Here is a 13,702-nt window from a genome sequence, read left to right as displayed (position 1 = left end):
TCAGGAATGTGAAGATACATTTGTTCGAACCTCTGACATCCCATTATTGTCAGTTGAGCTGGTGAAATTGTCCACAATTTTCAGTTTTCTAAATAAGCAGCTGCATTCCTTTATAAATTCTGTGTGTCTTTGCTGTCAGATTGTCTTTAGAGCTATCGAGTCTTCTGTTACCACTATTAAGCCTTATTATTCCTTTTTCTGTCTGGAATTTGTACAGGTTCTTAATGGTGGAATTTGGATCTTGAAGCAGCTCTCTGTTACAGAGGGATAAGACCCAAAAGTTCTCAAAAGTTCTATAGTGCTGTTATCAAATGCCATCTATTTATTTTATTTTATTATCAAAATCAGAGGTTTCCTACATGAGTTTGTGTTAGTGTTTCAATAATGTTCCTTTTCTTTATACATTGATAAGGACTCTACTGCTTCCATAAGTAAAATGTTATCCCTTTTCAGTTCATTTTGCCTTCTGACAATGGTACTGGTATGTGGGATATTTGATTTCCCCCGTATTTATCATCACATTTATTTACCATCACATTATCTTTGGGGGGCATCCCTGATCCACCATCTGAGCATGTGGCCTCTGTAGATTACAGGTGCCCATAAAGATAAATCTTCCTCATCATCATAGTTTCAGTACAATCAATGAAAAGGATCATTGCTACTCACCATATAGGGGAGATGCTGAGTCACACATAGACAAAAAGACTGTCAGAAAATGAGCTTTCAACTAAGAAAGCATTTTTCGAAAGACAACACACACACACACACTCACTTTCTCTCTCTCTCTCTCTCTCTCTCTCTCTCAAGCAAATGCAACTCACACACACATGACCATAGTCTCTGGCCACTGAAGCCAGACTGTACGCATCAGTGCATGATGGGAGAGGCAAATGGGTGATGGGGGTAAGGAGAAGGCTGGGGCAGGGAGGGGGAGGGATAGCAGGGTAGGGATGGGAGACAGTAAAGTGCTGTGTGTGGGAGCCTACAGGGATGAGGTGGAGAGAAGGAAGGGCAGCTAGGTGGAGTTGGGAGGTTGGATGGAGGGGATTGGGGGGGTGGGGGGGGGGAGTGGAAAAGGAGAGAAGTAGAAAGACTAAGGACTCATTGGTGGAAAAGTGAAGTGCTGGAATGGGAGCAAGGAAGGGGCTAGATGGGTAGGGATAATGACTAACAAAGTTGGAGGCGAGGAGGGTTACAGGGATGTAGGGTATACTGCAGGGAGAGTTCCTACCTGTGCAATTTAGAAAAGCTGGTGTTGGTGGGAAGGATCCTGCCTGTGAAGCAGTCACTGAAATGAAGAACATTGTGTTGGGTACTATGCTCAGCATGAGGGTGTTCCAGCTGTTTCTTGGCCACAGTTTGTCGGTGGCCATTCACGCAGGCAGACAGGTTGTTGGTTGTCGTGCACATGTAGAATGCAACACAGTGGTTGTGTTTTAGCTTGTGAATCACATGACTGGTTTCACAGTTAGCCCTGCCTTTGATGGGATAGGTGATTCTAGTGACCAGACTGGAGTAGGTGGTGATGGGGGGGAACAAGTCTTGCATCTAGGCCTATTACAGGGATATCAGCCACGAGGCAAGGGGTTGGGAGCAGGGGTTGTGTAGGGATGGATGAGGATAGAGGATATTGTGTAGGTTTGGTGGGCAGTGGAGTACCACTGTGGGAGTGATGGGAAGGATACGCAGGTAGGACATTCCTCATTTCACAACATGACAAGAGGTAGTCGAAACCCTGGTGAAGAATGTGATTCAGTTGCTCCAGTCCTAGGTGGTACTGAACATGAGGTGAGTGCTCCTCTGTGACTGGATGGTGGGACTTCTGGAAGTGGTGGTTGGTTGGAGAGATATGGCATGCAAGTTGGGAGGGTAATTACAGCCTGTGAAGACCTCAGTGATACCCTTGGTATATTTTGAGAGTGACAAATTGTCACTACAGATGCAATGGTGGCTAGGCTGTATGGAAGGGAGTTCTTGGTATGGAATGGGTTGAGGGATTTGGGGTGATGTTGAGGCAAGGTTCACAGTTAAGAAATTCTGGAAAGTTAACAGAGGATGATTTTAGGGCACTGGGGTGGATCACGGTTGGATGGAGGGGTGAACTGAGTCGGGTAGGGTTCAACATTGGTCTTTGGTTGAGTCTGTTTGGTAGGGTTTGTGGCAAAAAAAGTGTTTACAATGTAGGGACCAGGAGAAGGAAAGAAGCTCTTTAACAAGCCCTGCATGATTGAATTTGGGAGTGAGACAAAAGGTGAGGATTTTGGAAAGGACTGGTATTTTTGCAGGGCTATCCATCCTGGATTTTCTATTGTTTTATTTTTTCATTACAATCTTATGGATGTATTCAAGACATTTTTATTTCTGATGGGGCAGTTGAAGTGACCAAATTGCTTTCCATTGTTCACCTTTCCAGTCATAGTGGAATTAGCATTCCACATAGTTTGCATGAGCCTGTTTATATGGTTAACAATTTGGTAATGATTGAATAAACACTGATAGAGCATAGGAGTTAGTAAAAAGGGTATGTGTTTCTGTACAGAATCTTCATCATTGTATTCCTGCCCATTTAGAGGATCACAGTAGAATGTAACACTTGATGTAACATGTCTTGCATTCATAGCAGTTGTATTTACATAGCGGGAACAATAAATGTATGAGAGGGTCCACCAAGTTATGATATGACCTTAAAGTTGTAATGTGGACTGAATGATCAGTGGGAAATTATCCTCCTGGAAAAATAGTCTACAACACAAGAATTGCAATACAATATTTTTCTCTGTCACAGTATGTGATTTCTTCATTATCTCTTAAGACAAGATGTTTTTCGCCCCTTTTTTGTGATAAAATACTTCATCTTTCCTCTTTCTTAACATTTACATGTGTCCTGTTTGGCTTAGCACCTTGTGATGGAAGTTCTTCCTTTGCATCATTATTTCATGTTCCCTAATATGTTGATTTTCTGTGTTATGGCTAGAGCATTCATGCATCATATCTCACAAAATTTTTATTTTTATTTAGTTTTTATTTTCTTATCTTCAGGTAAAAGTTCATAAGTGATTTGGGTGTCCTGCATTTACATGATCTTGTCTTACTTTTTTTATTGTTACAGTACTAAAAGTGATTTGTTATTTTATGAGCTTCTTTTAGGTATTTTAGAACTTTTGAGGTTTTTCAGTTTTGTTTTTCTAAACTAAAGCAAGTTCCCCTATATTTCCACACTGTTAATTACTAACCTTATTTATGACAAGTAAATGAAAGTTTACTACTAATAAAATGTGTTTGCTGAGAAAGAGATGTCCAGTTTGGATTAATTTATTTGACTGATTTCATACTGAGAGTTGACTGACTGATTGTAGTGTTCTCCAGCCAAATATTGCCATCTGTTTAGTGCTGTCATTCACTTTAAGTAAGTACTATTGTCATCCTTTTTCCTGTCTTTTCAGAAATAAGGATCGAGAAATTGAAGAAGCTGAGGAGAAGCATCAGACTGAAATAAAAATTTACAAACAAAAAGTTAAACATCTTCTTTATGAACACCAGAATAATTTGGCAGAATACAAGGTAAGTGGTAAATGTTATCTAAATGATTAATGGAAAATCTCATATAAAGATGTGAAACAAATACTAATAAAGAGATAGAGGGGCTGGCCAGTACTTACCTCAGCTCAGTACAGCAGATAGATACACAAAAAACAGAACCGAAAATTTACGTTCCTAGCTTTCAGAACAAATGTTCCTTCATCAGGGAGGAGAGAGGGGAAAGAAAGGGAAGAAGGGAAAGTGGATTCAGTTACTCACAACCCAGGTTATGAAGCAGCAGGGGAAGGAAAACAGGGAGTGACCCTTTTTTGTGTATCTATCAGCTGTACTGAGCTAAGTACTGGCCAGCCCCTCTATCTCTTTGTTAGTATTTGTTTCAAATGTTATCTAAAGTTGACTGTTCACAGAAATGAGCCCTATAATCAGCAGCATTTAAGTCTCCTTGAACAGAAACAGCCTTGATGGCTTTAAATGATGTGCCAACACATAACTTAGAAGAAAAATTTTTTATTACCATACATTAAAGATCAGTGAATAACCAGAACGCACATAATGCATATTACTAGTAGCAAGTGTGTCCAGAGCCATTTGTCAGAAACTCCCAAAACTGTTCTACTGTTCACCACTGTTGTTCTTGCAGCTGAAAATGCCAAATGACTTTACATTTAAAAGCTTACAGTTGCATTGTACTGTCTTATAGATCAATAACAGCCCCAGTGTGAATCTGTTTAGACAACTTGCTATTAGTATGTGAGTCTAGGTATACATCTGGATATGACATTGCTGTGGCTCTGTGTATTGTTGTTATTCCATGTCAGATTTTCCATTGTTTGATAAGACTGGGATGAATACATAAGCAAGAAATGCTGTGTAATTTACTAATATGTTGTTTTATTATTACATATTTTTAGTTTACAAGTTTAAAAAATGAACATAACACAAAGTTCATGATATTCTAAAAAAACTCATAACCTGACAGATGTTGATGTTCAGATTGGTCAAGCATGACATACTGTTGCCATTTTTGTCTTTATTCAGCATTATATTCTTTGGCTACAAGCACAAAAAATTTCCATATGATTTAATTGCATACCAGACTTTTATGGCAATGCAAACTGAAGTCCAAGAAGGACTTTTTTTATTGCTAAATGTATGTGTGTGCCTACTTGTCTATGTGTAAATTGTCTAAAAAAGACACTGTATCTGTTTTTACCAGGGGCTATGGAATGAATTTGAAATTTGAGTTAGTTGGTGATGTGACTGTGTATAATAGTATCTAAGATGTGGCAAAGGGTACATTGAGAACATGTAAAAGTTAGAGATGTAACAAATGGTTAAATAAATGATGCACTGATCTTGTCAAAAGCTGAGAAGTGATTTCTTCTTTCCTTTCTTAGCCACACTGGAACATCTCCTAAATATCCTGGCCCCTCTGAATCTCAGCTAAATCTGTGATTACGTAATCTGTTGCAAAGCACCATTGTGGTCTTTTGACCTCGGCCGCTGATAACAGCACAGCTTACATGGGCCCTTGATCTTCCAGGTCCATGTATGGGATAACAACTCACGCAACATCTGAAATTATTCTAATTCCATTACCTGTTACTTATGTCATCCAATTGGTGCTCTCCTATGTATAGAAGAAACAACAAACAAAGAGATCAAAAAATAAATAAATGCATCAGAGTAATGGATTTGCTAAATTACAATTTTTACTTCCATGGGGGCTGAAATAATTACTGAATGAACATTACATAGACCAAAACACAGTAACAAGTAACAAATATTGTCATGCCTTGGACCTGTAAAACATGAAATAAAACAGATATTAGTAAACTGGACACCTGTGGTTCATGGTATTAATAATAGCAGCCTATGTTATACTCTGATCGGTGCCATCAGTTCGTATATAGTGTTCAGTTATTGTATTCCACTGACAAATGAACAGAAAATCACTGATTACTTCATGGGGTAAAAAAATGTAGACATAAAAAATTCTATTTAAAGCACATTACTTGCAATACCATTAAAAAAAAACCATCATGCATATTAGATCAGCACTTACTGGACATGATGGCATCACAGTCCAAATGATGAAGCTTATTATTGACCTGCTACTGACCACCATAACAAATATTTTCAACCAGACCTTAATCACAAGTGTTTTCCTGGATGCCTGGAAAAACAGACTAGTTAAACCACTACCTTAAAAGAATGTTGCCACAGCACCCTCTGATTACCGACGTGTTGGCGTTGTTACTGCTCTGTCCAAAACCTTAGAATATATAGTCCATGACCACCTAACAAAGTGCCTAACTACAAACAACCTACCAGATGAATACCAATCAGGTTTCTGTAAACATCTTAGCACACCATCTGCCTTAATAAAGGCAACAAATGATCTGAAGCTTGCCATGGATGCACAAAAGGCAAGTATCATGTGTTTCTTATACTTCAACAGAGCTTTTGACATTGCCGACTTATAGCATATTACTTGCCACACTTGGTAGCCTAAATTTCTCGTGAAATGTGTTGCAATGATTTCACTCATACTTGACATCTTACCAGCAATGCATTTCCGCCACCATAAAGTCACAATGGAGGCAGGAGGATCAGGCATCCTCCCCAGAGTTGAGTATTAAGTATTATAATCTTTTCATTGTATTTTGTCCTACTGCAAATATCACTTGTCTGCTGATGACCTCCAGTTGCAAAACAAATAAACTTGAGGACAGCTATCGAGAATCTGAGTACCGACCTGTGTGCCCTATCAAAATGGAAACAGGATATGGGATTAAAGCCCAACCCATCCAAAACCCAGGTGGTACTGGTTGGTCATTCTAGGTTCATTAACCTTAAATATCAGGAATCCCTACCATCTTGCTAAATGGGAAAGTTATCAACTTCTCTCCTTCAGCAAACAATCTAGGAGTAGTAGTAGTTGAAAATCTGAATTGGATTGAGCACATAATTGCACTGTACAAGAAGCCATCAACATCTTTTGATGCCCTGCAAAAATATAAAAAGCTCTTCCCTCTTGACCTGAGAGAAAACTTGTACAAACAATTTTACTCCCAATTATTGAGTACAGCGATGTTATGCTGCAGGGCCTTTATCAGGAACGAATTATGAATGTCTGTGTTCAGTATATCTGTGATGTTCAACTCTTTGATCATATTTCACCATCATATAAGTAGCTATCCTGACTGCGAGAGATTTCCATACCCTCAGTCTTCTCTACTGTCTTATCAACAGACACTGTCCCTCATATCTCTCATCATTCTTAATGCTTTTCTATTGACAACATGACAGGAACACCCTTTCCCATCATAGCAAAATCCTTTCTGTCCCACTCAAAGTCATTATCAGCAGCAGGAGCCTGACTTTGACATAACCTCACACATTATATTAGAGAACTGAATAACATGTCCAGCTTCAGAAGACAGTTAGAACATACATGCTAAAGCAACAATAAGGATCACCGTTGTCTCTGTACACACTCATTACTCTTGCACATCCTTCTTTCGGTCCATATCTTCTTCACTTCCTAGTATTCTTAGATGGTACAGTCACCTTAATTTTCCTTTCCCGAGGACTCGCTGTATCAGAAAACATCTATTTTATACATATACAAATTCTTTTTATATCTGCCACCATTATTATTATTATTATTATTATTATTATTTTCGATTATTCCCATTATTATTATTATTATTATTATTATTGCTACTACTATTAGTATTACCGAGCGAGGTGGCGCAGTGGTTAGACACTGGACTCGCATTCGGGAGGACGACGGTTCAATCCCGCATCCGACCATCCTGATTTAGGTTTTCCGTGATTTCCCTCAATCACTCCAGGCAAATGCCGGGATGGTTCCTCTGAAAGGGCACGGCCGACTTCCTTCCCCATCCTTCTCTAATCCGATGAGACCTATGACCTTGCTGTCTGGTCTCCTTCCCCAATACAACCCAACCCCAACTATTAATATTAATATTAGTATTACTGTTATCTCTGGTAGTGGCAGCAGCTGCAGCAGTGCAAGTACTGCCTATATTAACTTTATTAGTTCATTTACTCACATTGCCACTTCAGACACTCAAATAATTTTAATACTACTGTTAATATTAAAATTGTTATTTCTTAGGTAAGTATAATGTAAAAAAGATGGTGTATGTGTGGTGAAAGCCTGGTCTGATGTAAGAGAGGGCCTGATGGCCCTAATCAGATCAGGTTAAGTAAATAAATAAATTATAACCTCTGTGATTCCCTGTTGACAGGCAGAGAGCATGGTTTCTCTCAGGATGGCACAAGATGATTATACTGATCAAGAAATGGAGTTATTGGCAGACAAGAAAGACTTGAAGAGCCGTCTCAGGGATCAGGAACTGGCACATCAAGAAGAAATGAGAAATGTCAAACTGGTAGGGGGCTGTTTTGTTCATATTTTGATATCACTGATTACTTGCTTCAGAGTTATTTGTTACTACATTTGTATATTGTGACCTCAGATTATAATCTGCACATTTTTGTTTCCATTTGCAGGAGCACAGTGAAGCACTTAGTAAGGCAAGAGAAAAATTTGAGTCAGAAGCTCGAGAAATAGAAGCAAAGTATGAAAGAAAACTTGTTACCCAACGGAATGATATATGCATGAAGTATGACATGGAACTCAAAGAGCTGGAAGAAAGAAAAAACAAACACATTACTGAACTTATGAAAAATCATGAGAAAGCATTCTCTGAAATAAAGAGCTATTACAATGATATTACCTTAAATAATTTGACACTTATAGCAAGCCTTAAGGTATTGCTGTGATTTTATTATTGTCCTTATAGGACAGAGTCACTAATATTAAGAAATTTTGAAAAAAACTCACCATGTTAATTTGTGTGTGCGTGTGTAATGTACAGAGTATAATTCCATGTAAGTGTGACCCAAATGGAGAATGTGTAACAATTATTGCAGGAACAAATGGAGGAAACAAAGGAACATGAAGACCGTATGGAAAAAGAGCTACGTGAACTTAAAAATGAAAACAAAAGATTAGTGCAACCTTTTGAAGAGGCTCAAGCTACTGTTGCAGATCTGACACGAAAAATGCAGACCTGTGAAAAGGACAAAGAATCTTTAATGGTAAGAGGTAGAAAGGATTTAAGATTACATATAGTATATATTTTAAGAACATCTTACTGTAAAATCTGTGCCCGCATCTCGTGGTCGTGCAGTAGCGTTCTCGCTTCCCACGCCCGGGTTCCCGGGTTCGATTCCCGGCGGGGTCAGGGATTTTCTCTGCCTCGTGATGGCTGGGTGTTGTGTGCTGTCCTTAGGTTAGTTAGGTTTAAGTAGTTCTAAGTTCTAGGGGACTTATGACCACAGCAGTTGAGTCCCATAGTGCTCAGAGCCATTTGAACCATTTGTAAAATCTGTCTGAAGTGAAATTATTTGGCTTCATTATAATTTTTGGCATTGCAGAGATTTGAAGCTTACACTGATTTATTCTAAAATATACATTTAACCATGAAAGGAATTCTGTTGGGGAGTGCAATACATTGTTTTTGTGGTCTTCAGTCCAAAGATGGGTATGACGAAATTCTCCAGGTTGCTCTGTCCTGTGCAAGCCTCTTCATATCTAGATGTGCAACCTACATCCATTTGAATCTTCTTATTATATTCCTCTCTTGGACTCCCTCTACAATTTTTATTCCCTCATTTCCCTCCAACACTAAATTTATGATTCCTGATGTCTCAAAATGTGTCCTATCAACTGATCCCTCCCTTTGATCAGATGGTGCAACAAAAGTCATTGCTCCCCAATTTTATTCAGTATCTCCATAGTAGTTATGTGATCTGCCCACATAATCTTCAGAATTCCATAGCACCACATTTCAAAAGCTTCTAACTCTTGTGTGGCTAATTATTGCCCTCATTCCACTTTCATACAAGTCTACATCTAGACAGGTAGCTTCAGAAAAGATATTCTAACACTTAAATTTATCTTAGACGTTAACAAATTTCTCTTTTTCAGAAATTATTTCCTTGAACTATAGCCAGTGTGCATTTTACATACTCACCACACTGAACGTCATCGGTTAATTTGCTATAAAAAATGGCAGAACACATCTACTACTTTTAGTGTCTTGTTTCCTAATCCAATTCCCTCAGCATATTCTGATTTAATTCAACAACATTCCATTGCCCTTCTTTTAATTTTGTTGGTGTTCATAGTATGTCCTCCTTTCATGACACTGTGCATCCAATTCAAATGCCCTTCCAAGTCCTTTGCTGTCTCTGACAGAATTACAGTTTCATTGGAGAACCTCAAAGTATTTGTTCTGCTCTCTGAACTTTTTAAATTCCTGCTCCAAATTTTTCTTTGGTTTTCTGTACTGCTTGCTGAATGTACAGACTTAATAACAACAGAGATAGGCTATGACCCCATCTCACTCTCTTTACAACTGCTACTTCCCTTCCATGCCCTTTGACTCTTTGTAACTGCTGTCTGGCTTCTGTACAAGTTATAAATAACCGTTCACTTTTTGTATTTTGAGACTTTCAGAGTACATTTCAACTAAGCTTTAAGTCTATAAATGATAAAAACATAGGTTTGCATTTCTTTAGACCATCTTGTAAGGTAAGATGTAGGGTCAATGTTGTATTGCATCTTCCTACATTTCTCCAGAACCCAAACTGATATTTCATGAGGTAGGCTTTTACCAGTTTTTCCATTCTTCTATAAATAATTCATATCAGTATTTTGCAACTGTGAGTTGTTAAACTGGAAGTTTAATATGATACCTGTCAGCACCTGATTTCTTTGGAATTTGAATTATTACATTCATTTTGATGTCTGAGGGTATTTCACCTGTCTCATATATCTTGCACACCAAATGCAATAGTTTTGTCATGATTGGCTTTTCCAATTATATCAGTAGTTCTGAAGGAATGTCATCCACTTCTGTTACCTTGTTTCAGCGTGTTCTGTCAAATTCTTCCTGCATTATCATATCTCCCATATCATCTTCATGTACTCCCTCTTGTGTAACTTTGTACTGACAAAATATCAGAAGTAACACCAACTAAGTTTCATTCTGCTTCCACATGAAGAGATTCACAATAACGCTGACTGAAGTATGGAATGGTACAAAGTCTCAGAACTGCAGAACACATCAATATGCAGTCTCATAGGTGAGCATGCAATAAGTAAGTAAACATACGTGAGGCTGAGGGTCCAGCACACTTGGCTTATATTGGGCTGTTGTGCACACAGCACAGAACTTGCTGCACCATCTGTCCATGTTACAAGGTGACCTCTCTAGGCCAGCTGTGGAGGCACTTGTATTGTGCACTGTTGGACTGTTGGATTTGCACACTCACACTCCAGGGTTACAACACTCCTCCCCCCTTGGGGAAAAGTGTTCACTATGGAGATGTCAATGTCTTCATCAGTAGGTGACAACTATTGGAGAGGGGGTGTGCTGGCACTGGAGAATATGGTCTGAAATGACACAGGTGTGGACAGGCATTGCCACTTCTGTGTGAGAGGCCATAAGGGAGCATGTCCAGGTAGACACTTGGCAATACAAGGCAGATCCCAGCAGGTGGCTGGTCATTGGCTAGAGCAGATGAAGTAGTGTATGGGGCTGGTGACTGTGAAGCAGCTCTGCATGGCTATGGTCGCTGACTGGAGTGAACCCATATGAGCTCAAGAACCTACCAAGGGCTTCCTTGGGAGAAGATTCAGTGCTGTATTTTTTTATCTGGGTTTTGAATGTCTGGACCAGCCACTCCACCTCTCCATTGGACTGAGGATGAAAGGGAGGGGCCATAACATACTGGATGCCACTCTTTGTAAAAAAAACTTAAAAATCTTGAGACACAAAGTGTGGGCCTTTGTTCACTAAAGCATATACAACAGTCCTTCTGAGAAAAATATCTTTGAGAGGTCTGTGACCTTAGCTGCTGTGGACGTGGATGGGCAACAAACCAAATCAGGAAATTTTGAGAAAACATCAACTACTAAACTACTACAAGCCAAAAGGGGAAATAGACTGACAAAATCAGCATGAATACCTGTGGGGGTGCACTGTGGGAGGGGCAGAAGGGGGGCTGGCCATGGCAAAAGAGAGGCCCATGGTGCCTCTTGATGGATGGTGCACTGTGGACAGGCTGTCACAATGTGTGTGATCTGATTATCAGCACCAGGCCATAACACATGGCAGCGGGCCAGCAGTTGTGTATGAGAGACACTCCAATGTTCCAGGTGGAGAACTTGCATGATGTTGTGCTGCAGTGTGGATGGGATCACTATCCTGGCTGCCTACTCTTTTTGTGAATTGTTGCTTATTTGTCTCATAACATACATATTTGATTCAGATACAGGATAAATGTCAAAATTGCGGTAAAATTTCACCATGAACACAGAGCAGCTGACGTTAACAAACAGCATCGTAATAATAATACAATTTTGTTACATATACATACAGTAAAATCTAACACTTAATTTCTCCTTGCTCTAATTATCATTTCATCTTCTATGAATTCCTCTACTGAATAGTAGCATTCCTCCCACGGAATCTGCTGTAGCCTTATTTTTAAAATTTCTGGCTTCATAATAAATATGTTTTTGCCCATTAACTTGTTATGTATTGTCATCCCCATATACTGTGGAGTCCGTGCATATTATTTCAACTGGTGTATGGGTAGCATAAAATTATTTTTATTTCTCATGTTATATATGTGTTTAAAATGATTCTCCTCAGATAATTTTTGACTGCTATATAGGAAGATTATAATTTCATAAATGTATATGGAGGGAACAGTTAGGATTTGTAGTTTCCAAAATAATGAGGTGACAAGACTGTTTGCTGTCCAGTATACATGTATCTGACAATTTGCTTTTGCAGTTTCAGTATTTGAGACACACTACTTGAACTCCCCCAGAAAATTGTCCCATATCTAATGACAGATTCAAAATAACTATGATAAGCAATTTTTGTGTACTCATGTCAGTGGAATTTGCTAGTATTTTCATTGAAAAGGCTAAACTGCATTGTTTATTTTATAGGAAGTCAGTATGTGTATTCCAGCTTAAGTTCTTGTCCACATTTAGTCCTAGGAATTTGACCATGTCAGCTTCTTTCATAAGTTGATTGCTTGTTGTATTTTAAGTTTCACACATTTTCAATGTTTGGTTTTGAAAGATGCCATATGGGGTATCCAGTGTGCTTACAGTGGAGCTCAGAATTTTGTCATCTATTAAAACAGAAGTATCATCTGCAAACAGAACTGATGGGGAATTTATATTTATGGATAAGTCATTTATGTCGAATAGGAATAGGATTGGCCTCAAAATGGAGCCTTGAGACATGCCTTGTGATACTGTACTTCTTTTAGAATAATAATTCACTGCATCTGAGGTGATAGTTACCCTTTGTTTTCTGTTTTGTAAGTATGATGTTAGCCAATTTAGAGCATTTTCCTTAATCCCATATTTGTCTGATTTGTAGATAAGCAAGTTATGGTTCACAGAGTCAAATGCTTTTATGAGATCACAGAAAATACATGCAACTTTACTCCTCTGGTCCAGGGATTTGCATATCTTTTCAATAAAATTATTCACTGCATCCAGAGAGTTTTTTCCTGGTTGAAATCCAGATTGGTTACTTATAATAATATCATTTTTACAACAATATTTTTGATCTGGTTTGCTACTTTCTCTAACACTTTTGACTGGACTGGAAGAACAGAAATAGGGCGATAGTTTTCCATGTCTTTCCTTGAAACTTTCTTGAACAGAAATGTGATTTTGGCGTACTTCAAATCATTGGGAAAGCATCCATCTTCAAAAGACTGGTTGAATGTTTTAGTTAGGGGAGGTGCTATTATGTTACACACTGCTTTAATCACTTTAGTGCATATCCCATCACACCCAGCAGAGTTTTTATTTTTTAATAATAATATAACATTTTCCACATCCTTTATTGTGACTTTTTTTAAATCTGTAAGATACTAGCTTCTTGGTGGAGTCCAAAGGGGTTTACTTTACTCTGATACTGTGCTATATCAACATCTGACTTTGCCACATTTATGAAGAATTCATTTAAACACTCTGATATTTGAGCCAGGTTTACAATGAAGCTGTCATCTACTTTAATCC

At 38.5% G+C, this 13,702-nt stretch overlaps 1 protein-coding gene across 1 annotated transcript in view; it reads left to right on the top strand.

The window, feature by feature from the left end:
• Window positions 1–13,702, top strand: part of LOC126259749 (dynein regulatory complex subunit 4) — a 123,539-nt gene that overhangs the window by 39,235 nt on the left and 70,602 nt on the right. The window contains exons 5-8 of the mRNA XM_049956741.1: window positions 3,447–3,564; window positions 7,824–7,967; window positions 8,089–8,349; window positions 8,512–8,679. Coding sequence (XP_049812698.1) covers window positions 3,447–3,564; window positions 7,824–7,967; window positions 8,089–8,349; window positions 8,512–8,679 — 691 coding nt within the window. The remainder of the gene's footprint in view (window positions 1–3,446; window positions 3,565–7,823; window positions 7,968–8,088; window positions 8,350–8,511; window positions 8,680–13,702) is intronic.

This window comes from Schistocerca nitens, chromosome 5 (genome assembly GCF_023898315.1).
Source record: "Schistocerca nitens isolate TAMUIC-IGC-003100 chromosome 5, iqSchNite1.1, whole genome shotgun sequence".
In the NCBI taxonomy this organism is placed as follows: Eukaryota; Metazoa; Arthropoda; class Insecta; order Orthoptera; family Acrididae; genus Schistocerca; species Schistocerca nitens.
The sequence above is the reverse complement of the archived record's forward strand: the minus strand, read 5'-3'. Positions and strand labels throughout refer to the sequence as shown.